Raw genomic sequence first — 27,923 nt, forward strand, 5'->3', positions numbered from 1 at the left:
CAGCGATGTTTCCCTGACTGCAAGCTGTGCTTAGGAGAGGTGTGGTGAGCCTCTCACAATCCACATGAACAGCTCTGCTTCAGCCTCACCTTATTGTAGTGGATGAGGTTCCAGCGTTTATCCATGAGAAAATAATGTGTGGACTGGGATTCCGGGATATTGAAAAACTCTAAACACTCCTGGAATAGTCACAAATTTTAACAAAAGTTGATCAGAACCTATTAGGTAATAAGTTGAAAGACACAAGTATAGGAAAAAGCAAGCTTGACTTCTTATAAGATTTTATATATATATATATATATATATATATATATATATCAGATATATTATTTACATACATACTCATACAACATGGCATAACAAAGGATAATGATATTATATATATTTATCAGATATATTATTTACATACATATTCATACAACATGGCATAATAAAGGATAATGATGTAATAGAAACAATCCATTCTCTCAGTGCCCAAACATGTAGAGTTCTGCCATTCAGTGACTGAGTGATAGATGTATAGTGGCCCACACTGGTCTAAATGCCAGGAGTAAGGAATGCCTGGTACTAACATTAAGGATAATCCAAACTATAGTGCACTGAGCACTACTATATATTGGATACAAAGCGCCAAAGGTTGCCACAAAGGTTGAAAAAGAGATTGGGGCTCAAGAGGTACTATTAGTTGATTTGGGTTGGAGTAGCTATGGTGGATCCAGTGTTTGAACACACTGTCTGAGTCATATGACCCACCCCTCCAGTCTGAGTATACACACAGAGCAGTGATGTTTGCTCACTAGGTGTTAGAAATTCTCTGAAGGTGCCTAGGAAACCTGGAAGGAAGAATAATGGCCCTGTCTATTGAAATAAAGTGTACAATTTGACAAAAGTGAATCATTAGGAAGGCTTTTCTGTTTGCAGTGGGGCCCAGAACTGTGTTTGAGATAACTAAAAGCTTGCACTACAACACATGGAAAATGTCGAACTAGTTTACTTATTGGTTTACTTTGAAAACTCTGCAGTCATGGCTCGATGTGTCTAGCTATCAACTATATTTCTTTGGAAGGGATCATTGCCAGAATTAGCAGAAAAATCCTTTTTGTCTGAAGTATATATTTGCTGCCTCAGTGACAAGTCAAACCCAGATGAATTCTTTATGCTCATAAGTTATTTTTAAACATTTTATATATTTATTTATTGTCAGTCATGGGGCTTGAACTCTGGGCTTGGGTGCTGTCCCTCAGCTCTTCAGCTCAAGGCGAGTATTTTACCACTTGAGCCACAGCACCACTTCTGGTTTTCTAGTGGTTTATTTGAGATCAAAGTCTCATGGACTTTCCTGCCTGGACTGGCTTTGAACTGTGATCCTCAGATCTCAGCCTCCTGAGTAGCTAGGATTACAGGCATGAGCCACGGATGCTTGGCTAAACATTTTATTTTAAAGGTGATGTACAGAGGGGTTACAGGTATTGAGTACATTTTCTTTTGAATCATGTCACCCCTCCCTCATTCTTTCCCAGGTTTTCCCCTCCCACTTGCCTTCCCCCCCAAGCTGTATAGTTCATTTCCAACATAGAGTCTAGTGGGCTTCACTGTTGAATTGGTTCACCCTTTTCGCCACTGTTTCTATGCTTCTCCTTCCCAAATCAGATAAACTTCCATACCAGACAAAGGGTACATACAGAAATCAAAAGCGGTGACAGAGGGGAATAAAACCAAAGAAAAAACAGAAAGAAGATGAAGAAGAAAAAAGAAACACAAGCAGTATAATGAAAAACCTCTTCCATTTCTTGGAGTTCATTTTGATAAGCATCATTTTATATGATCCTATGCACATAGCTATTGAGCTCTTGTGATCCTCTCCTAAGAATATCCTTTGTGTCAGGCACTGGTGTTTACTCCTGTAATCCTAGCTACTCCGGAGGGAGGCTGAGATCTGAGGATCACAGTTCAAAGCCAGCTTTGGCAGGAAAGTCCGTGAGGCCCTTATCTCCAATAAACCACTCAGAAACCAGAAGTGGCACTATGGCTCAAGTGGTAGACCCGCTAGCCTTGAGCTGAAGAGCTGAGGGACAGCACCCAGGCCCAGAGTTCAAGCCCCACAACCGACCAAAAAAAAAAAAAAGAATATCCTTTGTTTACTGTGTGAATGTTTAGATTGCTGTTTGATTAATCATGTCCAGGTGTGATTACTTGTCTTTTACTATCCATTGGGTTAGTTGTAGATTTATAGGCACATTCTGTTTATTACAAATTAAGGAAACCATGCAGCCTATGTTTCTTTGGGTCTGGCTTACTTTGCTTAGTGTAAGTTTTTCCAAGTCTTTCCATTTCCTTACAAATGCCATTTTTTTTCTGGTGCAAGCATAGAATTCCATTATATTTCATAATATTTACAACATTTTCTTGATCCATTCACCCACCTGGCTTGATTCCATATTTTGGCTATGGTAAGCAATGCTCCATTGAACATGGTAGAGCTGTAGCTTTAGTGTACCCTGAAAACCAGATGAATTCTACTGGGTGCTATCAGAAGTCCTGGGTACCTAGGGTGTCCCTCAGTGTGTAAACCCAGAGCACCTCCAGAACCACAAGAAATTCCAAGCTCTGATACAGGTGGACCCATTGCAACAATGAGGTGTACAAATCGTTATGTCAAAAAAACAAACTTTGCAACTTTGCGGGGGGGGGTAGAGGGGGTTGGGAGGATGGGAAAGGATGGGAAGGGGAAACAAAGGAGGAGGCAACAATGCTTGATAAGAAATGTACTTACTATCTTGCCCATGTAATTGTAACCCCTCTGTACGGTATTTTCACAATTAAAAAAAAGAAATTCCAAGCACTGAACCTGGAGTTCACAGCACAGTCAGGGGAGCTAAGAACAGCATCAGAGCCAGGCTGCTACTGTGAAAAGGAACATGCCTGAATTGTCTGCTTTAGTACAGAACTAAAACATCAGGAAAAGGCAAAGGACATTATGCAAGTACATAATAGTGGAAGAGGTTCTCCAACAGTAATAAATTCACTTGAAGACAGAAAAATGTCATGGAATTCTAAAATGAATGTTTACTGAATGTCCCAAAAAAGTCATTGGGTAAAAAAAAAAACGAGACCATTCCCACCTTCAACAGAGCTTCAAATTGAGTATCTTCGTGGACTGGTAATTGGGTTGGGATGTCACACTCGTTTTGTCCATGAACTACCAATGTTTTGGTACCTACAGAAAGTAAAAATCACAATGAACAGAGCTGACTATGAGAAAGTTTATATTTAAAGCATACAATGTTAAAATTCAATCAGTAAAGTGATTTTTAACTGTTCTTGTTCTTAAGTGCATAATTTGAGATATGTATTTTATAGATTGTACTCTTATTCACAGTTAATTTTATATATATTCACTCATTAAATAGTGATAGCTACCATTTATGGAGTTTCCAAATACTTTCACCTGCCTTTGACATACATGATTATATTTAAATCTCACAGTAAACCCATGAGGATGAGTGTTATTATTATCTTATTATCTATTATATTATCTTATAAAATGAGTAGATTAAATAACCTGTTCAAAGATAAGCATTTGTTGGTAGAAGAGTGAACATTCCAACTTCCAGCATTGCTACAAGTTATCCATGTTAAAGGTGGTGTCCATACAATGATGTTGAAAAAACATGAACTGAAATATTAGCCAAAACAAAACAAATACCTGAAATGTACTCTAAAATATATGTGTGTATTTTTTTTAATATTTTACCCGGCTGGCTAGGCAGATTTATTATTTTCACTTATTAGTGTTCACAAATGCATGTGAACACTATGATATGCTTTGATTTTGAAAATTAATTAATTAATCATGATTTTCTTGTGGCGCTAGGGCTTGCAACCAGGGCCTTAGGCTTGCTAGGCACGAGCTGTGCTTCAGCTGCATGTCCAGTGGGTCCCCACAGTCCTGGAGACAGGGTCTGTGACACCCAACCCTCCATTCTCCTGCTCAGCCTCCAGAGTGCTAAGCAAACACATTTTTCAGGAGTTTTTTTAAAAGTCTTTGAGTGACAATCTGAGTATCTTTGCTGATACTCCATAGGACATATAAATGTGTATTGAATGCCTATAAGAGTCAGGATGTATGGCAGGAAGCATTTTATACACTGAAGCTAATTTGTTCCTGATAACTGTGAAAGAGGAATTGTATTCTTATTTCATACATGAGGAAGGAAAGCTTTGAAAAATGATGTTCTTTTTCACAGCTAAAACTCAGCTGATGAATGTCAGTGCTGACTTTAGCCCAGGCTTCTTTGCTGTCAGAATCTGTGTATAATTTTGTCTTTCTCTTTATTTCAGTACATGTATATTTCATATTTTCTAGGTTACTGAGCATGGATGAAGGCTTGGTAAAACCATCTTAAGAAAAAGCAGGTAAAATGCAAAGCAACAGAATCTAGAATTTATATTACATATCATGTCCTTTTGTAATTCTTCTTCTGCTTTTCTCTTTTCCAATTTCTCATAAAGCTGCCTCTCAGTGAGTTAATAAAGGACTGGGACCTATGCCATACAAACAATGTCATTCTCGTTGTGCTGCCAAAAATTCACTCCAAAAGGCTTTCAGCTCAGCTGGCTCCTATGACAGACTTAAATAAATCTTTAACCTTGGACACCCTTCAAGGGCTGATTCACACCAACTCAGTTCTGATGTGTCTCCTTTCATTTGGAACTTCCTGGCTTTTTAAAGGGTCTATTGTATTTCTTTGCTTGTGTGAAACAAAAAAAATTTGGATAGCCTCAAGTAATTCTATGAGTTAGAACTCACAGTTTTCTCATGAATGAAGGAGCCTTGTGCTATTTTCCCAAGCAGTTTATGTTTGTTTTAGCAGTTATGTCATCTAGAAGTACCTGGCATGGAAGCAGTCACAAGGAGCTTCACTTCACATTGCTCCTTCTTCATTGTCTGCTTGAGGTCCTTGAAGAACAGGCCTTCCACGTATCCAACCACTTCCCATAGGAAAGTCAAAGTGGCAGAAATGGCATCCATCCCCCATTCACAGGGTGTCCGCACGAAGTACATGATTAACCCCACCTGAAAGTCCGAGCGAGAGAATTCATGAAGTTCCAGCAATCCTGAGCTCACATTCTCATTTCCTTGGCTTCCTTTTTTAAAAAAAATTAAATCTTCCTCTGTGCCTTTATATGGTATTCATGTTAGATGCTCAAATGCTTCTATAATACCTTAAGGGTAGTAATCAGGAAGGAATATAACTGAAAAACTGACCAAACTGGCTTCTGTGTTTTATGGATCATTAAAATAATGAATACTTAAAGAAAATAAAAGATCATTGTTGCTATCCTGCATTTTAGACATTCTGGATCAGGCCATCCCAATTAAGTCTGTATATGATGTTTGCTTATACACAATCTGAAACAAAGAGTCTAATATGTTTAATAGTCCTAAACTAAAGATGTCTTGCTTAGTCAAGTGAGTAAACTTGAAATTATCATTTGTGTGTCCTTTAAAATAATTTTGAAAATTGTCCATTTACACATTTTTAATTTACATTTAAAATGTCTCATCATAAATTTATTTTTAAACAAGAGGTGAAATGTGTTTAGCACATTAAAATAACATAAAGACTGTAATGGGAATGTTTGAAGGAAAATTCCTGACTACCTTATTCCATAGAACACCACAAAATCAGAACAAACCTCATCTGTAACAGAAATGTGGAAAAGGTAAAAAAGACTCTAAGTCTCATGGGTTTACAGTGCCTCACTTAATCAAGCATATGTCTTCCTTAAAACAAAGATACTTGAGGTCTGAGAAGGTGGCTCAGTGGTAGAGTGCTTGCCTCACATGCATTAGGCCCTGGGTTTGATTCCTTAGCACTACATAAGCAGAAAAAGCCGGAAGTGGTGCTGTGGCTCAAGTGGTAGAGCGCTAGGCTTGAGCTGAAGAGCTGAGGGACAGTGCCCAGACCCAGAGTTCAGGCCCCATGACCGACAAAAAAAAAAAAAAAAGACAAAAAACCCCAAAGATACTTGAGATTCTTCTATCATCAGATATGCCTGTTGGCACAGCCAGTTAATGGCAGCTGGCACGGTGGGATGTGCTTTCTTTGTGTAGAAGGATGGTGGTAATTGTGGACAAGTGGAAGCAGTCTGGACGTCAGACTCCTTCCAAAGTCTTTACAGAACCATGCAGGTCCCCTTCCCCCACACTGAAGACTATGATGTCACATAAGCAGTGCTCGAAATGTCTCTGACAGGGCGGGGAGTGATGGGTCAATGTTTCCAATACCCCCACGATCTACACTTAACAATAGTCATTAGCAAAAAGACAAAGGTAAAAAGTCACTCTGCCTTTTATGGTTTGGCTCATTTGAGTACAAGGCCCTTCCCCTCCCCCCCCTACTCAAAGCATTGAACTGTTTGCAAATCAGGGAAACAGTAGAATTAGGAAAGGAATACAAAGACAGATTATATTCAATGCAAAATAAGATTTTACAGCAAGGTCAAATTATTTTCACTATCAGTTACCTACTGATGTCCAACTTTAAGGCTTATATGGAGGGGGAGGATGGGAAGAGATGGGAAGGGGAAACAGAGGAGGCAACAATGCTTGATAAGAAATGTACTCATTATCTTGCCCATGTAATTGTAACTCCTCTGTATGGTATTCTCACAATTAAAAAAAAAAGAAATAAGCTAGCTAAATCCAGACATGACAAACAAAACAACAACAACAACAACAAAATATCCATCTACTTGTTGCAGGACTAAAGGATGGAGGAGAGTAATATCCAGGTAAAGGGTTTGCCTATCTAGTGACCTGGGAGAATCGGCAGATGTTGGTAACAAGGAAGGAGTGCATATCTCTAGTCTCTGTGTGGCTTGCTGACAGTTTACCTCAGAACTTTTCCATACCAATTTGGATACAAGGTAAATTTGGCAGGGCCCATACTTATGAGGTAGACTAGCATTTGACTGCTAATCTACCTTTGGATTTTGTTTGAGACAGACAAAACCCATAAGTAAGGCACTTGGCAGGAGAATTTTTTTTTTCAGATGAAATGACAAAGGCTGCTGTTACAGAGCAGGAAGCTATAGCTAGGGGACTTCCCATACTGGCTGTCAATATCAAGGGAAGTTGAGTCTCTCAAGAAATACTCCTGGGACCAGACAGGCCTCAGGTGTGGCCTTCAGCCTCTGCTACCCAGGCATCCAAAAACCAGTGATCCAAAGAGCAGTCTCACGGTAGAGCAGCCAGAGGAATCACAAGGGATAGACCATAAAGCAAAAGTCTTTTTCTCTTCTTTTCCTAATCCCACATAGCTCTTAGAATCAAGGCAGTAGGAAAGGAGGATTCCTGGAGATGAAGCATTTCTATCCAAAAGAAACTAAACCTTGTTCAAAAGTATGGTTTATATTTTTATATCAGGCTGAACTTAAGCTAGATTGGACATTTATTTATATGTATTTTTATCTTGCCAACCAGCAAGTGGACATTCAGGAAGAAGACTGAATTAGTCACAAGCAAGTGAAAGGAGTTAGGAACATTTTCTATGTGTTGGATTTGGAGTGTGAGTTAAATTTATCATCCTGCTATAGCTGCCTGTTTATATGCATATGACAACAGTAACGACGAAAGGAATTTCCCCAAGAAACACAAGTTTGTCTATCATATCTGTTGATTTGGATAAAATTGTAATTTGAAAGCCTCATCATTGTATTCCTGTCCCCAAACTTCATTATCATTTGTCATGTAAGGAGGAGAATGTGGAGAAATTGGTAAATCCTGGAGAGCACAGAAAGAAGTTGTCAGAATAGGTTAAAGCATGGATAATTGCTTTGGAAAAATAAATTTACAATTCCTTTCCATCTAGAGAAATAAGTATGTATGATGCGTGTGTGTGTGCACGCACGCACATGCATGCACAGACTTTAAGGAACAAAATAAGAAAAGGAAACAGAATGATTAAAAGCTACATGAACCAATATAAGGAAGATGGCAGATGCTCAAGGGAGACCAAAGGGACTGACATTTATTTGAACATCCACCACACGCTGAGAACAGCGCAGGCAAGATCTTCCCAATCCGAAAAGGACAAATTCAACTAAGCAGGATTCACCTTTAATCACACACTTAATGGAAATTGAGGAAAAATATCTCTTAAAACATTTTCCTTGTGTTCCTACTTCCAATTAGCAGTTGAGACTCACCAAGTAGTTGAAGAGGATGTGAGATGTCTGAGCAGGAAAGTCTCCAATGTTTAAGAGGAGTTTGCGCAGCATGTACATTAACTCATCCTGAAAGAAGAGCAGAAATTGAGTAGTTTCCTTCACCTGCCATGCTATAGGAAATAAAATGAGCTGGCTGAAATTCACAAAGAATTTATTTTTTGCCCACGTGTTTATTTCAATTTTCAACAATTTAATGTAGTCTATGGGAAAAGTATAATACATGTGGCTATTAGTATGAACTAACATATCAGTTGTCAGACAGCTATCTTTTAAACTTTTAAAAATGATATTTAAGTAGCTATACAGAGGGATTTCAATTCAACATGTGAGTTTATAAGCATAGTATATTCAATCAATGCCACCCCTTACATTGTTCTCCTTCATCCATCCAAACCTCATCAGCTATCTTTTTTACAAAAAGGAAACTTTAAGCTGGGCACCGGTGGCTCATGCCTGTAATTCTAGCTACTCAGGAGGCTGAGATCTGAGGATTGAGGTTTGAAGCCAGCTTGGGCAGAAAAGTCCCTATGAGACTCTTATCTCCAGTTAACCACTCAGAAAACCAGAAGTAGCTCTGTGGCTTAAGTGGTATAGCACTAGCCTTGAGCACAATGAGGCTAAGGGACAGTGTTTAGGCCTTGAGTTCAAGCCCCACAACTGACAAAAAAGAAGTAAACTTTATACCATGCCTAAAGCTCACAGTCAGATCATATGGGAGCTGTACATTAGCTCTGTCTACCACGAGTGCTAGGAGGGATGGGAATGTGAGGAGATGCCAGGCTGAGAAACTGTGAAGTAAATCTGATTTAGGGAAATTCATAATTCTGTTTCTGAGGTTTTAAACCAAGTTCAAGTGAAGCAAGTAAAATATAACCTGAAATGCCTTGTACGCTTCAGAAAAGTAGCCTAATCTTCTAGTATATTGACCATAACAAAGAAATGAACAAATACTTTTTAATCACTGGTATATGTTTTCAGTGTTCAGAAAGCTGCTCTCATTAGGTATCTTATGGGTGGCTGGGCCTATTAGCTTTGTGGTTAATGAAGAGTGTTAGCCTTTTCTAATAATCTCACCTGTATTACAGGCTGATAAGTAAACAATAAATGATCACAGTACTAAAACATTATGCTGAATTTCATCTTTGCTTCAAATTCTGAGAATCTTGTGGTGGTAGAATTATCAGTAGAAATGTATTATAAATATATGGAGATACCAATTAATGGAGACATTTGAAAGAAAACAGCAAAATTTAATTTTATTCATCATTAGCATTATTTAAAAAGATCTTGATCAACATGTATTGCATATTTTCATATATTGCTTTGTAAAATGACAATTCTGTTGTAAAACTACTTAAAGATAAGAACACTTAAAAAATAAAAAAAATTGAAAGAACTTTACTTTGTGGGAGGACATTGGTGTTGCTCATACAACATTAACAAGTGTTTCTCTTGCTTCTAACAGAGTACACACTCATAGCTATAATACAAAAGAGGAATTTACTTGTCTATTGCTGATGGTCAGTTTTTCCAGAAAATGTCGAAGGACTGTTGATGGATCTTCAATTAGACAATTCCACAAAACTTGCTGGGCCACAGCACTCACTTTAGAAGAGAAAAGAAATCAATCAGTTGTCATAATGGAGATGAGTCTATCAGATAAAATATCATGCCCTTTACAAAGTTTAATTACTTTCTCCCTTTTGCCTTAAAAGGGTTCTCTGAACACTTTCTCTATTGAAAGGTGACAATTTATTCTTTTGTTGTTGTTACTGAACATTTTTACATGTAAAGATAAGGAAATAAAAAAGAATGTAGGATTGTCTTTAGGTATTAGTGTAGTTTTCTAAGGATCATTTTTGTGAATATGCAGTTGTTTTTGTTGTGGATACCACCCTAAAAGTAGAAGTAGTACATTTTTATTGTAGTCAGATTCCATTGTTGCTTAGGAAATTGCTAGAAACCAATTATCTGTCAAAGTGTTTTATACTTTTTCAGTTTTTTTAAATTCATATTATGAAATACTATTCTCATTAGCAAAGTATGGGCATGTTATTTCCCTTGCCTCCTGACTATTTGGAATTTTAACTTAAAATGATCTTTTGTAACTTAATGATAAGACTTCATTGTTATTTCAAATGGCAGTGCTATTTACCAGGAAAGATAACCAAATAGGAAAAGATAACTTTGGTTGGTATCAACTTAAAAGCTAAAATTAATAAGGTGGCTAAAATCAATGATGTGCAAATAAGTGCTGTTTTCTGGTTGTTAATTACATTCACAGACCCAACTGGGTATTTTATTTTATTTTAAATTTAATTAATTTATTTATTGTGCAGTACTGGGGCTTAAATACAAGGCTTGAGCACTGTCCCTTAGCTTTTTTGTTTAAGACTAGCTCTCTGCTACTTGAGCCACAACTTTACTTCTGGATTATTTGGTGATTAGCTGGAAATACGAGTCTCACAGACTTTTCTGCCTGGGCTGGTTTTGAACTGCTATCTTTAGATCTCAGCTTCCTGAATAGCTTGGATTACAGTCATGAGTCCCCGGTGCCCAGCCCAACTGCATACTTTAAATGCATTATTTTGGTTATAAAGGTATTAGAGAAGGAGATAGAGGAAGAGATAGAGTTAGTATGACATGCTACAAATCTGTAATTATAATATTTACATAGCATAATATAACACGTGATCAGCAGATTTTGTGTTTAAGAGCAACCTACAATTTCTCATCAGGTGAATAGTCTAAGAACATAAGTGAAAGTTCAATGGGTCAAAATGGTACCTGCGACTCCATCTTCCCGCACCTCACCATCCTCCATTAAATGAACAATGGGAAGTACTGCTGCACAGATGCATGCTGGGAACACAGCTTGTGGGGGCTGAGGTACGTGGTGGTTTGGTGTGTGTTCAGTGGTGTGTTCCTCATCTGAAGAGAGAGAGAAAAAAAGTGCTTTTCTTAGTGATGTGATTCTAATACTTTTTTTTTTTTTGTCGGTCGTGGGACCTGAACTCTGGACCTGTGGTGTTGTACCTCAGCAATTCAGCTCAAGGCTAGCACTCTACCACTTGAGCCACAGCAACACTTCTGGCTTTTATCTGCTTATGTGGTACTGAGGAATCGAACCCAGAGCCTCGTGAATGCAAGGCAAGCACTCTACCACTGAGCCACCTTCCCAGTCCCTCTAACACATTTTGAAGTTCAGATTCTGCCTAATATCAATACAATCCTTGCAACAATAGGAAATACTAGAATTTTTAAAAAGGTAAATTTGTAGAATGCCCAGTCTATGTTAGTACAAACAATAAAACCAAATCACTTCTCATTCATATTTTCTAGAGAAATAGAAGCATAGATATCCCAAAGCAGGTAGATCACCTTGCAAAATGAAATCAGAGAAGTTAAAATTCTAAGTTGATAGATAACATCTTTCATCATTGCGTGTAAGTGTGTGTGATTCAGAAATATGAGAGGTGGTAAGCACAATTTGAAGCAGCAGAAAATAGGTATAAATGTGAAGTCAGGACAAATATGTCCACTCATTAATGGTCTGATCTTCAGAGACAAATATGGTTAATAAATTCATAACAATTATGTGTGGAATAAAAGGCTTATATTTAGTAGTCAAAGAAGATAGAAAAGATATTTAGGTCTTATTAAAGTCATTTTTGTTATTAATATAAAATAAGTATAACTTCTTTGAAACCATTAAAGAACAATGGTATAACTTTGATATTCATATTTCAGGTAGAAAAACCTGGAGAATAAGATTTCTATAGGAGGCATGTAAATCTCTGACATACTCCTGAATATTCTGAGTAGATTTACGTTAATCAAAAGTATTGATGGAGTCACAAAAATGTTCCTCAAAGGAAAGCCCACTTAAAATCATTGGTCAATGTTTAAAAAAGAATCAGTTACTCACAGACACTTCTAAAACAATAGAAGAGAACAAGTAGAAGTATCACAGCTCAAGCTGGCATAAAATGAGAATGCAGGCAAAAAGGAGCTGTAGGAGACTCTTTGTTGGTAGAGGGCTTGCCTTGCAAGTTTGAGGTTCCGAGTTCAATTCCCAATATCACCTCTTCCCTCACAAAAGACAACAGACATCATACTAAATGATGAAAGACTTGAATGTTTTCCTGATATCATAAAGATTAAGACCAGAATATTAAGGAGATACCATTTCTACTTGACCTTGTTTGTACTGGATCATTAGCCAGTGCCATTAGGCAATAAAAATAAAAGGCATCTGGATTAACAGGAAAGAAATAGAATTATCTCTATTTTGGGATGATGTGCTTTTACATGTAGAAAATTCTAAGGAAAATTGAAGAAGCTGACAAACTATTTCAATTAAGTTTTCAGTATAAAAAACAAATATGCAAAAGTATTGTATTTCTATATATCAGCCATGAAAAAGATCTGAAAATGAGACTAGGAGAACAATTCTCTGCACACTAGCATCATAAAGAATAAAATCTTTGGGAATAAACTTAGTGAGTGAAATGTACTGAGAATGACACACATTATTAAGGTAGACACCTGAGTGGAGGGAAAGATATTCCATGTTCATGGATTTGAGGCCTTGGTATCTCTCATATTGATCTACAGGTACAATGCAATGGAAGGCCATTTGCCATTTTTCTTGCGTTAGGGAAGAAAGAAATAAGCTAATTCTAAAATTCACATAAATGCCAAGAAACCAAGAATAGCCAAAATAATCTTGAAAAAGAAAATGAGAGTTGCCAGATTCATACTTCCCAATTTAAAAATTATGCAAGTACAGTCATGAAGACTGCAAGGTATTTCTATATGAATTAAATAGAGCCAAAAGAATAAAACCAAACTACTCTACTTATTTTCAATCAGTTTTGAGAAAGTTATAAAAAATTGAATGTGGAATACTGTATTTTTAAAATAAAAATAGTGACAGGATAACTAGGTATTATATGCAAAAGAATGAAGTTGAATCCTAATTATAACAAAAATTAGCTCTAAATTGGTCATACACTTGCATGTAAGCACTAAAGTTATGAAATTATTAGAAAAAACCAAAGGAGTTACCGTTTGTGAACTAGGATTAGATGACTGTTTCTTAGATATGTTATAAGAAGTAAAATGAAAAAATATACCCGTAAGCCTTAATTAGAACTTCTATGTTTCAAACTTGCTATTAAGAAGATTAAACCACAGACTGAAAGAAAATATTGCTAAATCATTTGATAAATGATTTATATCAAACATGCATAAGTAATTATGAAAACTCAATAATGAAAACAAGGTTGCTCATTTTCAAATGAGGCTCTTGATTTTTTATAGGACATTTACATACTTTTTGCTCTCAAGTTGATATACATGCTTTCCAAATTGTGTAATTTGATTATCTTCTTTAAATTAAGTGATATTTCAATTTAATATGTAAAAAGTAATCCAAGATAAAACTAAGCAAAAAACCAAGGCCTTGTGCTTGCTAGGCAAGTGCTCTTACTGCTGAGCCAGATCTCCAACTCCAGTTTTTGCTGGTTGTTTTGAGATTAGGGAGTTGCTTCCTGCCTGGGTGTGATCTGTCTTATGTTAGGCTTCCCAGGCCTGCGCCACCAAGCCTAGCTATTCATTGAGAAGGACTCGCATTAACTCTTCTGTCCAGTTTGGCCTTGACCACTGCTCTCCTAATTTCAGCCTCTCAAATAGCTAAGATTACAAATGTAAGCTACAGCATCTAGATTAAGCAAGAGAGTTATGGGTATTTTTCAAAGAAGATATACAAATGGACAATAAGCATATGAAAAGATACATCAAGTCATCTGACAAATAATCAGTGCAAATGAAAATCACGAGACACTATTTCATCCTCACAAGGATGCCCAAAGCAAAAGCAAATGCTCATAATGCAAGTGTCAAAATGAAGTGCAATAATTTGAATCCTCATACTTTATAACCGGAATGAAGAATGTTAGAGCAGCTAGGGAAGACACTTGGATAGTTTCCTCACAAAAACACTAGTGTGTCTGTCCTTAACAGCATAATTCACAATAGTCAAAACATAAAGAAGTAGGAACAACTCACATATCAAGTAGCTGATGAATTAACAAAATAATGTGTGTCTATATAACAGAAATTGTCAGGCGATAAAGACAAAATAAAAAACAGATAATTGCTACAACACAGATAAACCTTGAAAATATCTAAGGGGCCAGTCACCAGGCCACATATTGTATGATCCAATTTCTATAAAATATGCAGAGTAGGCAAATAAATAGAATAGAAAGTAGATTAGTTCTTTTCGGGGACTGGGGAAAGTGCTGGATGGGTAAGGACTACTAATAGATGTGAGGTTTCTTGGGAGATAGTGAAAAGATTTTAACATTATAGTGGTGAATGTTGTACACTCTATGGGTATGCCAAAAAATGATTGCATTGTCTGCCTCAAGGGAGAAATATTATAATGTGTGAATTGTATATCAATAAAGTCCTATAAAAATATAAATGTGCCTTGGGTTCATCTCCACAGTATCCGTCATTTTTCCAAGTGCTCCACTGTTCTCAGGGAAGGGTTGAGGACCACTGGCCTACTCACTCCATTTCTGTATGTTTTTGCTGACTTTGTAAATCAAGGATGGAATTTGTAATCCATGAAGCATTGTGGCCCATAAGCTTTAATTAATGAGGTAATTAATTTTTGCCAGTACTGGGGCCTGAATTCATGGCTTCTTGCTTTTCTTTTTTTTTCTTTGCTCAAGGCTGACACAATACCATACTTCCAGTACTGGCTTTTTGCTGTTGCTGTTAATTAATTGGAGATAAGGGTCTCACAGTTTTTTTCTACCTAGACTGGCTTCGAACCATGATTCTCAAATTTCAGCATCTTGAGTAGCTAGGATTACAGGCGTGAGCCACCAGCACCTGGCTCAGCATGAGCTTTAGAACATTAGTTTTCTGTTGATTGTTAAATTCGCCCACAGTACTATCTTATGGTCACCCATTGGAATCATCAGAGGAGATTTAAAAAATACTAATGCACAGGTCTCATCCTGGGAGGGAGATTCCAGTTTGGTTTGGGGGTGGGCTGGACATTATTTTTTAAAAAGCTTCCTGTTTTTATTATGGGGAGCCATGGTGAAAAAACATATTAACTGTCAATCATAATATCTTCTGAAGTCTCAGGAATATGATTACTTGTAGTGATGCAGTGTAATTAAATAAAACCAATTTAAATGAAACAACTCCAAGATTAAATAAAAATATTTAAATAAAAATATTTGAAATAAATACAAATAAAATAAAATAAAAATATTTAAAACTTCCATTCATCAAACTTAATGAAGACAGTGTAATGAAGTGAGGTAATGATATTAATCAGAAGCTATCAAATAAAGAACACATCAGTATGAGGCACTGTATCACACACCTATAATCCCAGCATTCAAAAGTGGGGGTGGGGGGAGACCTAGGAAGATTGATTGTTCAGCACCAGTCTGAGCTACACAGTAAGATTCTAGCTCAAAACAACAAGAATAAGAAGAGAGAACATCTCTCCAGGATGTACCTTCCGCGCTGACTGCTGAGCGCACTGACCAGACAGAGCCTCGGCGGAAGGAGTAATTCCTGTGGGAGGTGCTGGAGGTGCAGGACGGACTCACAGACAGCCGGCGGGAGGCCAGATTGGTGACTTCTTCTACTGGCAGACAAAATGGGGAATGTGAATTTTGGTTTTACAATATAAATCTATTATCGCCATGATAGTAGCACTTACATCGTAAGTACGTGGTGCTCACAGACCATAAAGCTTAGGAAAAGAAAGGAAAAAAATACCTCCATCTTCCACCCTACCCCCCCAAAAAAGAACCTCCAGCAATCAAAAGAAAACAACAAAACCTAAAAGTCATCTACAGTAACAGAAAATTCCTCCCCCAAATTCCTACAAAAGTAGAGCAAAGAATCCCTGAATTTAGGTTGGCACAAAATCACTTTCTGGTCCCAACCTATGAAGTATTTCACTTGTGAAGGTTAAAAATAATTCGTGAAGGGGGTAACGATGCTCGACAGGAAATGTTCTCTGCACAGTATCTTCACAATAAAAATAAGATTAAAAATCATTGTGAGCTCTAACTTTACTTTTGATGATGGAAGAGGGGTTGCCTTTTCCTTAATACACATTCTGTTGTTTCCTGACCTTCAATCAATGCTTGGGCCCATTATCAGCTAGGCTCAAGGAGGCTACCATTCTCCTTGGTTCAGACTAACTCTAAACTTGTGGCAGCAGCGACTTAGTCCTTCTTTCTATAGCATCAAGATGTGAGAGGGAGGGAGACAGAGGGGGCGGGGGGAGGGGAGGCATAGCCCCTGGTCACATAACATCACCATTGAGGGTTCCTGTGCCACTGTCCCTCCCAGCCCCAGGAGGTCCCCTGGGTAGAATGCACCTTCTTCTTCTGGCTCGGAGTTGGGTGAGCAGGTGGGCTCATAGCAAGCCTCCTGGGTGATGGGGATTGCGGTGATGAGGCTGGCTTCTCGACCAAGGCGTTTCTTCTCTTCCTCCTGCTGCAAGTTCTTTAAGATGTGCTCTGCCCGCTGATGGGAGCGGGACACCGCTCGGGCTGAGAAGGATTTCTATGGAGACATGAAAGCAAGTTCTTTAGAAGCAAATCTCCATGTCAAGTCATAGGCAGACAGAGTAATCTAGCTGGGCGCCGGTGGCTCAGGCTACTCAGGAGGCTGAGACCTGAGGATCGGGGTTGGAAGCCAGCCCGGGCAGGAAAATCTGTGAGACTCTCATGTCCAATAAACCAGCAGAAAACCAGAAGAGGCGCTGTGGCTCAAGTGGTTGATCTTTGAGCTGAAGAGCTGAGGGACAGGGCCCAGGCCCAGAATTCAAGCCCCACCCTTCACCTCACCCCACCCCCCCCTCAAAAAAAACTAATCCCAATGAAATACTTTCAGACATGTTGTTAGGGTTATTCCTCTTTTCAGGGAAATTCATTGTTTATTTTTCTGTTGTTTCTATGGTGTCATTCCTTGCATTTAAACAATTCTCCAACAATACCTGTAATTCTTGAAAACTCATTTCCCTTGCAGCACTTTGGGTGATTCTTTAAACATTAAGACCAAGTAAACTTAGGCCCAAATGTCTTTGAACTAGCTTTAAATGAACACTTATTACATAAGGTTAATAACATAGAATTCAGAGTCATGGACAGGAGGAGAAAAGATAATTATCTCCTACATTAATCAGTTAGATGGTTTATTTCATTTTTGTAGAGTGAATTTTTCTCCTACAAATACCAGTGATTAAATACAAATTTAAAAATTTGTGGGAACTAATCTATTCAATGGAAACTAGTAGTGTCTTGGTTGCTCTTTCTATAGCAGATTCTTAGTAGCCCCACTTTTGAGGTTACTAAATGTTTACTATAATGAATGGCACAACAGCAGTTAAAATCACGTGATAGGCTACTTGGTGATCAATTTTCAGAGCCAGGTGGCTTAGCTTGTTTATTGTAAACACCAAGTAAAAATTGCTGGGTGTAAATTCACTCCCACATAGCTTTTTTTTTTTTTTTTTACTTACGGCTGATGCTATGCTGCTTGAGCCATATCTCCAGTTCCAAAGGCACATATTCTTGGCCTTTTTTGCAAATAAACTATATTCTAAACTTGGTTGTTTATGTCACATAAGCGTTCTCACAAAGATGTTGGTCATGATGGTACTGATGACCACCAAATGAGCACCAAACAAAAGACGCTAACACCCTCCTTTCACCTGCTCTTGCAGGGCCAGTGACATTCACCTGCAGGTAGTTTATTTATATACTAGAAGTGTGTGTGTGTGTGTGTGCGCGTGCGTGCATGCGTGCGTGCGTGTGTGCGTGTGTGTGAGTCTGTGTGTTCATCCTGGAGCTTGAACTCAGGGCTTGGGCACTGTCTTTGAGCTTCTTTTTCTCAAGGCTAGAGTTCTAGCAGTGGAGCCACAGCTTCACTTCAAGTTTTTGGGGTTTTTTTGGTGGTTAATTGGAGTTAAGAGTCTCACAAGACCTTTCCTGTCTGAGTTGGTTTCAAACAGTGATCCTCAAATCTCACCTCCTGAGTAGCTAAGATTGCAGGTGTGAGCCACTGGTGCCGGGCTTACATACTATAATTTAAATGAACATGTTTGTTTTTACAATAAATAGCAGCAAAAGTATTCTCTTTGCTAAGAAATCAATGCCTTGTGCTTTTAACAGCTCTACAAGGTGGCGGCGGCTCTGATTATAAAATAAAAAACAAGTGGCTCGGAGGTATGCAGAGATGTTTAGTCTGAGAGGTTAGTTCTTTCCATTCATAAGAATAAAGACCACCGAGGCTGGTTTCGATGCTGTGATGTCACACCTACAACAAGAACGAACCAACTGTCTCACGTGTGTTGTTCTTTTCTTTTACATCTACTCAATGCAACCTGGAGGAAAGGAGAGAAAGTGTCACTACTCACAGACTGGTCTTCATTAATGGGGTCCTGGACACTTCCGCTGCACTGAGGGACCCACGGAGGGTCGAACATGGGGACAGACGGCATGCCAAGCACTGGAGAGGGCAGGGTGAAGTTGATACTGGGAGGCGGGATCTGTGAGTTGATATCAGAAGAATGAAGTGAGTCCAACGAAATATAAACGAGGATGAACTGTAAGTATACTTGTGACACAAGCTGCCCTAGTCAGTGTTAGGGAAGTGCCTCCTCACAGCATAAGCAATACTAAAGGCAAGGGCTGTTTCCCAAGATTTTCCCAAGGTTCTGAGGCACGGGTAAGACTCTCTGGGCCTCAATTAAATCTCTGGGAAAATGAAGGGTATTAACCAAGTATTCTTTGGTTGTGTTAATTACTCAGTCCTCCACAACACAGTATGCGTCCACCCATACATATGTAGAGAGGCTTATAAACCAAACTTTCATGTGCTTTTACCTCTGGGGATGGTAGTAGGATTTTTAAGGAGAATAGAAACTGATGATTTTAGTCTACATTCTGCAATCTCTCAGTCTGTGTGTGTGTGTGTGTGTGTGTGTGCGTGTGTGTGTGTATGAGCGTGTGTAGCTCTGGGGCTTAACTCAGAGTCTTGGGCACTCCATTGGCTTTTTTTCCATTCAAGGCAGGCACTCTACCATTCAAGCCATGCCACTATTTCTAGCTTTTTGCTGGTTAATCAGAGATAAAGAGACTTACAGTCTTTTATGTTTGAGCTGACTTTGAAATGTGGTCCTCAGATCTCAACCTCATGAATAGCTAGGATTACAAGCATGAATCACTAGTGCCTGACTGTTTTTTGCTTTTTGTTTGTATTTAATGAACAGAATTCATTCACATAATATATGTGAATATTTCCTTATATTATTAGAGAAAAAAGGAAATTTCTTTGGCTATACACAGTGGCTCTGAGGTTTAACAAGCCTTGGGTTCATGTCTAGTCTAACCCAAAGTGGGGTTTTTATGTAACCTCCCATTCCTTACCTTGAAAATCTGCTGCGCTCCCTCTTCCATGCGGGGCCAGACCTGGTAACGGAATCTCCAGAGCGTGTGGAACTTGAGGACTGCATTCAGTCTCTGCACGGTCTCTGGGTGGTGGAACTCGGACATCAGCATGTCCGACACAGCCTCGGGGACCTTCACAGCACACAGCAGGAACATGGCAGCTACAGACAGACAGTAACTCATTAGCTACACGTGTGACGGTTTTGGTTGATTTCTGGGATTGAGGGAAGTGGGAACTTTTTCTACCTCCTAAAAATGACTCTTGAATGGCTATTAGCTAAGATTATCCAGGTCCCTAGTGCTGACCAGAGCCAACATTGTTTTAGGCACTGGAAACCCATCACCGTCATTCTACTGATAGTCATCCAAGAGCTAGTGCAAAAGAAACAATACCATGACCATTCAGTAGTTATGCTCTAAGCAAAGCCTCCTTCGGCTCACCGTGAAAAGAAAATGCCAGTTTTGAAAACAAATAGAGAACAAAAATCACATTGTGAAATCTTTTTATTTTTTAATATAGGGAAGGGCTAGTCTTCCCAGAGTGACCCAAAGATGGTAGATAAACCTGTTCTTAACATTCGCTATGTTAAAACCGAATCTCATGTTGTAGATTCTATTTAGAAACTTCTATAGTTTTCCAGCAATAGGAGAGATTGAGAAGCCAAGAGAGATTTAGTAGGCCATAATACTACTTTTTTAATTTTTGGAAAAGCCAGACATTAATAAGAAAAATACCAAAGCTACTGAATAATGAGACTATACAGCATTGAAAGATGAGTGGTACTGCTAACAACATCATCCATAGTCTCTCTTGTTCTCTTCTCCAGAGATGGCACAGGCCATTGTCCTAGAAGAATGGGTCCTAACTCACTTCTCTGATCTGAAATATTGGGCAAGCCTCTTAACTCCTATTGGCTTTCATTTCCTAGTAGTGAAATGCTGATAATGGTGGTGATATAATGATGATGATGATGATGATGATGATGATGATGATGATGATGATGATGATACCTGACTCAAAATTTGTTAGAATAAATTAAAATACTATATGGAACAATACTTTGTGAAGTTCATTTTACTTTCTAGAGGCAATGTCTTGTAGTGGAAGGGACATTTATAATGTGCAACCAGAAGATTTGAGTCTGAAGCTGGCTGCCAGAAGAAGATAGAGGAGGAGGAGGGGTGAGGGAGAAGAAGAAGGAGTAAGAGGAAGAAGAGGAGGAAAAGGAAGAAGAAGAGGTATAGGAGGATAAAGAGGAAGAGGTGGAGGAAGTGGAGGAGGAAGAAGAGGAAGGAGAGGAGGAGTAGAGAAAGAAGAGGAGGAAGAGGAGGTGGAAAGGTGGAAGAGGAGAGGTAGAAGAGGAAGAGATCTAAGTCTGATTTTTCTGTCTCTCTAAGTCTAAGTTGAGTAAATTTTGATAAGTACCTTGAACTGACTAAAGTTTGCTCATCTACAAAAGAGTTTATTCATTAAATAGTATGAATGATATCGTTCTATAACATATGTAAGTTATACTAATCATTAGCTTTTGACAACTCTTTCCTTTAGCCTACTAACTATTTAAATCTCCACTTTCTAATTTTTTTCATTTTATCCATTTCAATTTTTAAAATGCCGTGTCTACTTTTAAAAGAAGAGCTCCAAACTAATCTCTTTATAGGCACACTTGGAATACTCAGTAATCAGCAGATACAATGGTATTTTTATACTACTTGTTTCCTTTGAAACCTTCCATAACAATGTACTTGGAGAATTACTCTCCTTGATTCTCACAGCTAGTGATGATAAAATTTCCACTTTTGGTGTGTGTGGGGGCTTTACTTGGCTTCCTGGTACGTTTTCTAGCCTTTTAAGTGGAGGGCAATGGTAATTGTAACAATAATTATCTTTTCTTTCTTCCTACTAATTCTCCTTCAGATAGAATGCATCCAATTATTTTTACCTGTCACATTGATACATTCTCCAAACCGACTTCTGGCTGTGGCCTTTCTCTTTAGCGTTGGTATTATATCAAAATTACATGTTACCAACTCTTACTCATCCCAAAAATACAACTACCTTTTATTTTCTGTTATTGATGCTAGTCAATACCATGTGAGCTCAAACTGCATCCTTAGATTTTTTTTGTTGTTGTTGGGCATGGGGCTTGAACTCTGGGCCTGGGCATTGTCCCTCAGCTCTTCAATTCAAGCCTAGCTTGTCTACCACTTGAGTGGTTTTTGAATGGTTTAATGGAGATAAGAGTCTCACAGACTTTTTCTGCCCAGGCTGGCTTTGAACTGTGATCCTCAGATCTCAGCCTCCTGAGTAGCTAGGATTACAGGCATGAGCCACTGGCGCCCAGCCCTTAGATTTTTTTTTTTTGAAACATGGTCTCTCTAGGTATCTCCAACTGGCCTTGAATTCACTTTGTAGCCCAAGTTTGCCAACCTTGAGGTACTTCTGCCTATTCTTCTCAACTGTTGGTACTACAGGCTTGGGCTACCATAACAATCACTACTTCCAAAAGCACAAACTCTTCCATTCACTGCTGCCACAGTAGATGTGACGATAAATTATAGTCTGTTTACAGCAGTACTCCTCAGCTCGGAGCCTAAACTAATTCTCCACAGTAATTGCAGACAGTCCACACACCTCAGCCTGCTGTTCTGGTTGTGTACTCAGATGATAGACAGCTGGTTCCCCTCTAAAATGACCCGAGTTGGCAAGTCAATGTCCTCAGCCTTTCAAAACAAGCCCTGAATATTTCCACACCCATGTGAGTTTTCCCACACTCATTTCTCTATTAAGTTGACTTCTGCCTGTTTTTAAAGCTCCGTCAACCTGTTTATTAGAGTTTCCCCTCCCATGGAAGTTTCCCTGACTGTGTGAATGTGTCTATCTCTCAACTTCTGCAGTGTTCTCAGAGAAGCATAGAGAAAGAAAAACATGGCCTTAAAAAAACACAAAGATATCTTAGAAAGATATTTGTTGCAACAAAGCAGTAAAAGAATAAAAGGCTGAAATCAACCTAAAGTTGCATTTCAACACCCTGATTAAGAAAAGTATGATATATTCACCTATTCAATGGAATATTTTGTAGCCATTAAGAAGAGTGAGAAGAAACTATAAACTGATGTAAATACGGCCACTTATATATCAGCAAAAAAGTGCAAAGCTTTTACTATATGTCCCATTTGTGTTGCAATGAAAAGCTTTAATATAAGCCTACATACTTAGATGAATATATAAGCCATAGTGCACTCCAAAAGGATCTCTGAGAAACTTAAAACTTGTGCCTCTAAGGAAGGGAATGGGCAGTCTCAGGAAACAGGGTAACAAAAGTTAACTTTGCGTATGCTTGTATTATTTGAATTTTTGTCACATGTGTTCAAATAATGACAGAAAAGTAATCAATATAAAAGTAACAAAAATAAAGACCCCATAGTTTACATCTACCACTTTCTAGCTATGTTTCTTGGACAAATCACTTAAATTTCAATAAATTGTTTTGATATTGTATGGCAATTACTCATATGAGGTTTAATAAAATTAACAAAGTAAATAGCAGTCAGACAAAATGAACGTTATCATTTGTGAAGTAGAGTGAAATATGGATGGTGGGGTAGTTATTCTAATTTGCTACCATCCTGCTAAAAAGTTTGGATCTGGTGGGGGGGGGGCATTAAAACCTCTAGGAAGTATTGTCTGACAACATTGCTTTGGTTGGGTCTAAGAGACACCATCTCTTCCTAGTTTTCCTATTTTCTCTTACCACTTCTTAAAATTTGCTTTTAGTCAGGAGGGAGCAGTTCTGCTTTGCCATGTGTTGCCAACTACTGCTATCTGATACCGCCCCCCACCACCACCAAAGAAGCTAACAGCTGGGTCTTCTAGATAATGGAATAGAATCTCCAAAGCCAAAGTAAATCATCTCTCTTTATAGGTTTTGTTATAGCGGTGGGAAGCTGACTGACCTACCTCCTGGTCAGAGAGATCTACTGCTCTGTGCAAACACCTACTAAATGGGAAGAAGCACTCCAAAACCTGGCTCTACTTTCCTAGAGTGCACACCTCCATCTAGAATTCTAGTGATGGCCACCAACATGACCAGGATCATAGATAAAAACAAATGCAGCTCTCTCTTACTTCAATACTGGGGTCAGTAAGAGCAGTGGAACCTGGTGGTCTTTCCTCACCTGCTGCCCCAGCCATGTGCTCATCCATGCTGAGAAGGAGCTCCCAGGCAGCTGGCTGGATGTCTCCATACATCTCCTCTGTCAGAATCGGTGCTGCCTTGATGAGCAGAGACAAGGGAGCCGGTGACAAGCTCATCACCTGGCAAAAGATAAAAACCATGTTTTAAAATCTTTAAGATGCTGATTGCTTCTTGGAACTGAAGAGTCATGTCTCCCCTCTCAGGTGTCTTTAAGTGGCCTAAACATACTTTGTAAAATGGGAGCATATTTAGTTGACACAAATGTAAGCTTTATGTGTTCTTAGTTGAAACAAATCAGAAAATGAAAGAATTGATCTCATAATGTTTTCAATCACAAAAACAGATTGGAAGCTGGATACTGGTGTCACAGTCCTGTAATTCTGGCTACTCAGGAGACAGATCTAAGGATCCTGGTTAGAAGCCATCTCTGGCCGACAAATCCTACAAACTCTTATCTCTTCTTAAATACAGCAAAGAGCCAGAAGTAGAGGTATTGCTGAAGTGGTTAAAGCCTGAGCTGTGAGCAAAAAAGCCAAAGGAGAGAGTGAGGCCAAGAGTTCAAGCTTCAGACAAATACTCAACAGAAAAAAAAATACCTAACTTTAAACCACTAAAGGGATACACTACAGAATACATACCACTCTACAAAGAAAGAAAGATGTCAGGAAACATAAATTTTCATTGAAATCTGGTGGACTTTTAAAAGACTTATTTTTCCCAACCTATTGTTATATTTCCCTTGAAAATTATAATCAACCTCTAACTTACAAAGGAATCCATTTAGAAGGTTAGTTTTCTAAGTCACTGTGAAGTTTGATGACATTTCTCTTTGAAACACCATTATATATGATGGTTATGATTCTAGATCCATCTACAAAATCCTTTCTATTCCATTTCTTCAGGCAAATAAGGTGATAAATATAGTTTCAAGATAAGTCATTGCTGGGCAACAGTGGCTCACACCTATAATTCTAACTCCTTAGGAGATAGATCAGAGGACCATGGCTCAAAGGCAGCCCAAGCAAGAATGTCCACAAAACACATATTTCCAATTAGCCACCAAAAAGCCAAAACTGGAGGTGTCGTTCAAATGGCGTGGCACTAGCCTTGAGCAAAAAAGCTCAGGAAAGCTGGCTGCTATGACTCATGCCTATAATCCCAGCTATTTAGGAGGTTAAGATCTGAGGATTGCAGTTCAAAGCCAGCTTGGGCAGGAAAGTCCTTGAGACTCTTATGTCCAACTAAACACCAGAAAACCTGGAAGTGAAGCTGTGGCTCAAAGTGGTAGAGTACTAGCCTTGAACTGAAGAGCTCAGGGAAAGTGCCTGGGCCCTGAGTTCAAGCACAGGTATCAACACACACACACACACACACACACACACACACACACACACACACACACACCCCTCCCCCCACACACACACCAGGTAAGTCATCATTTAAAATACATTCCAGAAGAACATGAATTTTTCCTTTTCTGTGGTGGAGGTACCATGATTCAGAGCTTAGGCTATAGCAACTATATGATGTGTCATGCGCTTGGTAAAGTAGGTAAATGTGCTTTTTAAATTTAATTCTTGTAATAATCCATTGAGATAAGGCTGCATTATAAAATTTCCTATTTTCTAGTTGAGGTGACTAAGACTAAGAGAAATTAAATAACTTTCCCATGTCCCAGAGCAGCAGATTTGGGATTAAAATCCAGACTCATCCCAAGACCTATGAGTATTATCATCACCCTGGAAAATTAGCTTCACAGGAGTTGGGGTAAGGACAGGTGTGACTATAGCCCATCTCCCCAGGCCTTGTATGCCTACCCAACAAGATGATTTTCCCCCTTGCATACTTGGTAGCACTCTAGCTAGCCAGTCAATGGGATCTTTTGGCAACACTACCCATTTGTCTGATGTGTATCAAACACAAGCAGATAGGCTGTCTGCAGCCTCTTCTTTGTCAGTGCTTGAGGAAGGTTTCTGACCTAAGTGTCATACCTGAAGCCGGATATACTTCAACATTCCAGAGTCCTTTTTCCCTTCCAGGTTGGCATCGGAAACTCTCTTCTTCAGTGAAGGTGTCCTGAGACATGATTTATCTGAGCACTGCAAAGAAGATGCTATGTGATAAGATGTATCTTCTCAAAAACAAAACAAAAACAAACCACACACAGCAGGAATAATTTAAGGCAATATTGTAGGTCCTTACTTTTTTTTTTTTTTGGTCCGGTCGTGGGGTCTGAACTCTGGGCCTGGGCGCTGTCCCTCAGCTCTTCAGCTCAAGGCTAGCGCTCTACCACTTGAGCCACAGCGCCACTTCCGGCTTTTTTATTTTTGCTTATGTGGTGCTGAGGAATCAAACCCAGGGCCTCATGCATGCAAGGCAAGTGCTCTACCACTGAGCCACCTTCCCAGCCCAGGTCCTTACTTTTTAAAGTCTGAAAAGGGTAGTGAATTTTGTAATGTTAAGGGAACTTCAAAAAAAATTAGTAACAAACTTGTCTTTTACATTTGCAGGAATAGAGACTCAGAGAGGTGGAGTACCTGCAACTTCTTAGCAGAAGAAGGAAAAGGCCAGGATTTCCTGATTTCCATTTCAGGGGTAATTGTATTACAAACGGTGAGGAATACAAATGTATTAAAATGTTAAGTGTTGAAATTTGAGCAGGCAGTGTCCCTTCTGGGCTAATATGTTGAATACTTGGCGTCAAGCTAGTGGCACTATTTTGGGAGGTTCTGGAAACTTCAGGAGGTGGTGCCTAATTGGAGGAAATAGGTCATCAGTGTCTTGTCCCTGCCTTTCTCTCTCTACTTCCTGTCCCACATGAGGTGAACAGTTCCTCCTTCACAAACTTTCACTCCTATGATGGTCTGTCAACATACACCTGGGCCAAGTAACCTTGGCTGAATGTTCTGAAACCATGAGCCTAAACACATCTTTCCTCTTTTAGGTTGTTCTTTCATATATTTGTTTTTGGTCAGAGATATGTAAAAGTAGTAGATTAAGAAAGATAAAATCTACTCTAAGCAATATAGGTCTAAAAAGTAAACATTGAATCCTTTGGTCATAGGAGAAAGGAACTATTTAAAACAGAAGTGTTAGGATGTAACAGGTCAAAGAGAGTAACTATCAAGGAAATAAGAGCTGAAAGCATTCACCATCCAGAACTGAGTCTTAGAGGTAAATTGATTTCTTCTAAAAAAACAAAACATAACATCTTTAGGAGGTTGCAATTTTTCTTTCAACTTGTGTCCTCAACCTGAGTCCAAGAATAAGCCTGACTCATCTGCATAAACATGGAGAAGACAATTCCTTCCCTTGACTCCTGAACTGCCAAAGAATGGAGTGAGTAGAGCAGCAGGGAGAAAGACAGCCTCATGGGGACAAGCCTTTATTTTTCTTGAGTTCTGATTCCTCCTTATTTTACACTCAAGGCTGTGCACAGAATAAAGCACAGAATAATTGCACAGAATAAAGCTCCTTTGTTTCTCCAGGGCCATATCAATGAGACATTTTCTCCCTTTGTGCCAATGGAAACAAACTGAACTTACCAAGATTTTTTTTGGTTAGACCTTCACCTCCAGTGTTACAGAAGGAGATTACTTTGAAAGAAAAGGTAAATCTAAAAGTACATTCGTGTTCTAATAAAGTATTTTGAAACATTAAGAAAAACACCCTAAATAATGCATCTGTTATGTGGCTGGTATGGAACCAATTTTTTAAATGAACCTACTGGAAACAAGGAAATAAGAGAACTTACTGTGTTCTATAAAGAAAAACTAACACAGAAGTACATAATTGGGAGTACTTGAAGAGAAAAATACTGTATTGTTTTATTTTCTTTTTCTTCTTTCTAGTAAACATAAAAGCAATGTACAGAATAAATAGCAAAACCATTTCATATAATTTGAGAACTACTCAAAATCATATGCAGTAAATCTGCCATATAATAGAGTGTAGCTCTTTAGAAAGAGCTAAGACATTTAAAAAT

General features: G+C 38.6%; 1 protein-coding gene across 14 annotated transcripts in view; it reads right to left on the reverse strand.

The window, feature by feature from the left end:
• Unc80 (unc-80 homolog, NALCN channel complex subunit) overlaps positions 1-27,923 on the reverse strand; it is a 187,544-nt gene that overhangs the window by 61,448 nt on the left and 98,173 nt on the right. For 12 of the 14 annotated variants that reach the window (XM_070018095.1, XM_070018011.1, XM_070018042.1 and 9 more), the window contains 12 exons: positions 25,930-26,037; positions 23,919-24,057; positions 19,719-19,900; positions 18,707-18,838; positions 16,665-16,851; positions 15,788-15,919; positions 11,023-11,166; positions 9,740-9,840; positions 8,215-8,301; positions 4,894-5,077; positions 3,123-3,217; positions 90-179 (listed from right to left, as the gene is read on the reverse strand). In XM_070018095.1, the coding sequence (XP_069874196.1) occupies positions 90-179; positions 3,123-3,217; positions 4,894-5,077; positions 8,215-8,301; positions 9,740-9,840; positions 11,023-11,166; positions 15,788-15,919; positions 16,665-16,851; positions 18,707-18,838; positions 19,719-19,900; positions 23,919-24,057; positions 25,930-26,037 (1,581 nt within the window). The remainder of the gene's footprint in view (positions 1-89; positions 180-3,122; positions 3,218-4,893; positions 5,078-8,214; positions 8,302-9,739; positions 9,841-11,022; positions 11,167-15,787; positions 15,920-16,664; positions 16,852-18,706; positions 18,839-19,718; positions 19,901-23,918; positions 24,058-25,929; positions 26,038-27,923) is intronic. The other 2 variants (XM_070018052.1, XM_070017984.1) reach the window with 1 other exon arrangement.

This window comes from Dipodomys merriami, unplaced genomic scaffold (genome assembly GCF_024711535.1).
Source record: "Dipodomys merriami isolate MVZ:Mamm:240054 unplaced genomic scaffold, mDipMer1.0.p SCAF_1, whole genome shotgun sequence".
Classification (NCBI taxonomy): domain Eukaryota; kingdom Metazoa; phylum Chordata; class Mammalia; order Rodentia; family Heteromyidae; genus Dipodomys; species Dipodomys merriami.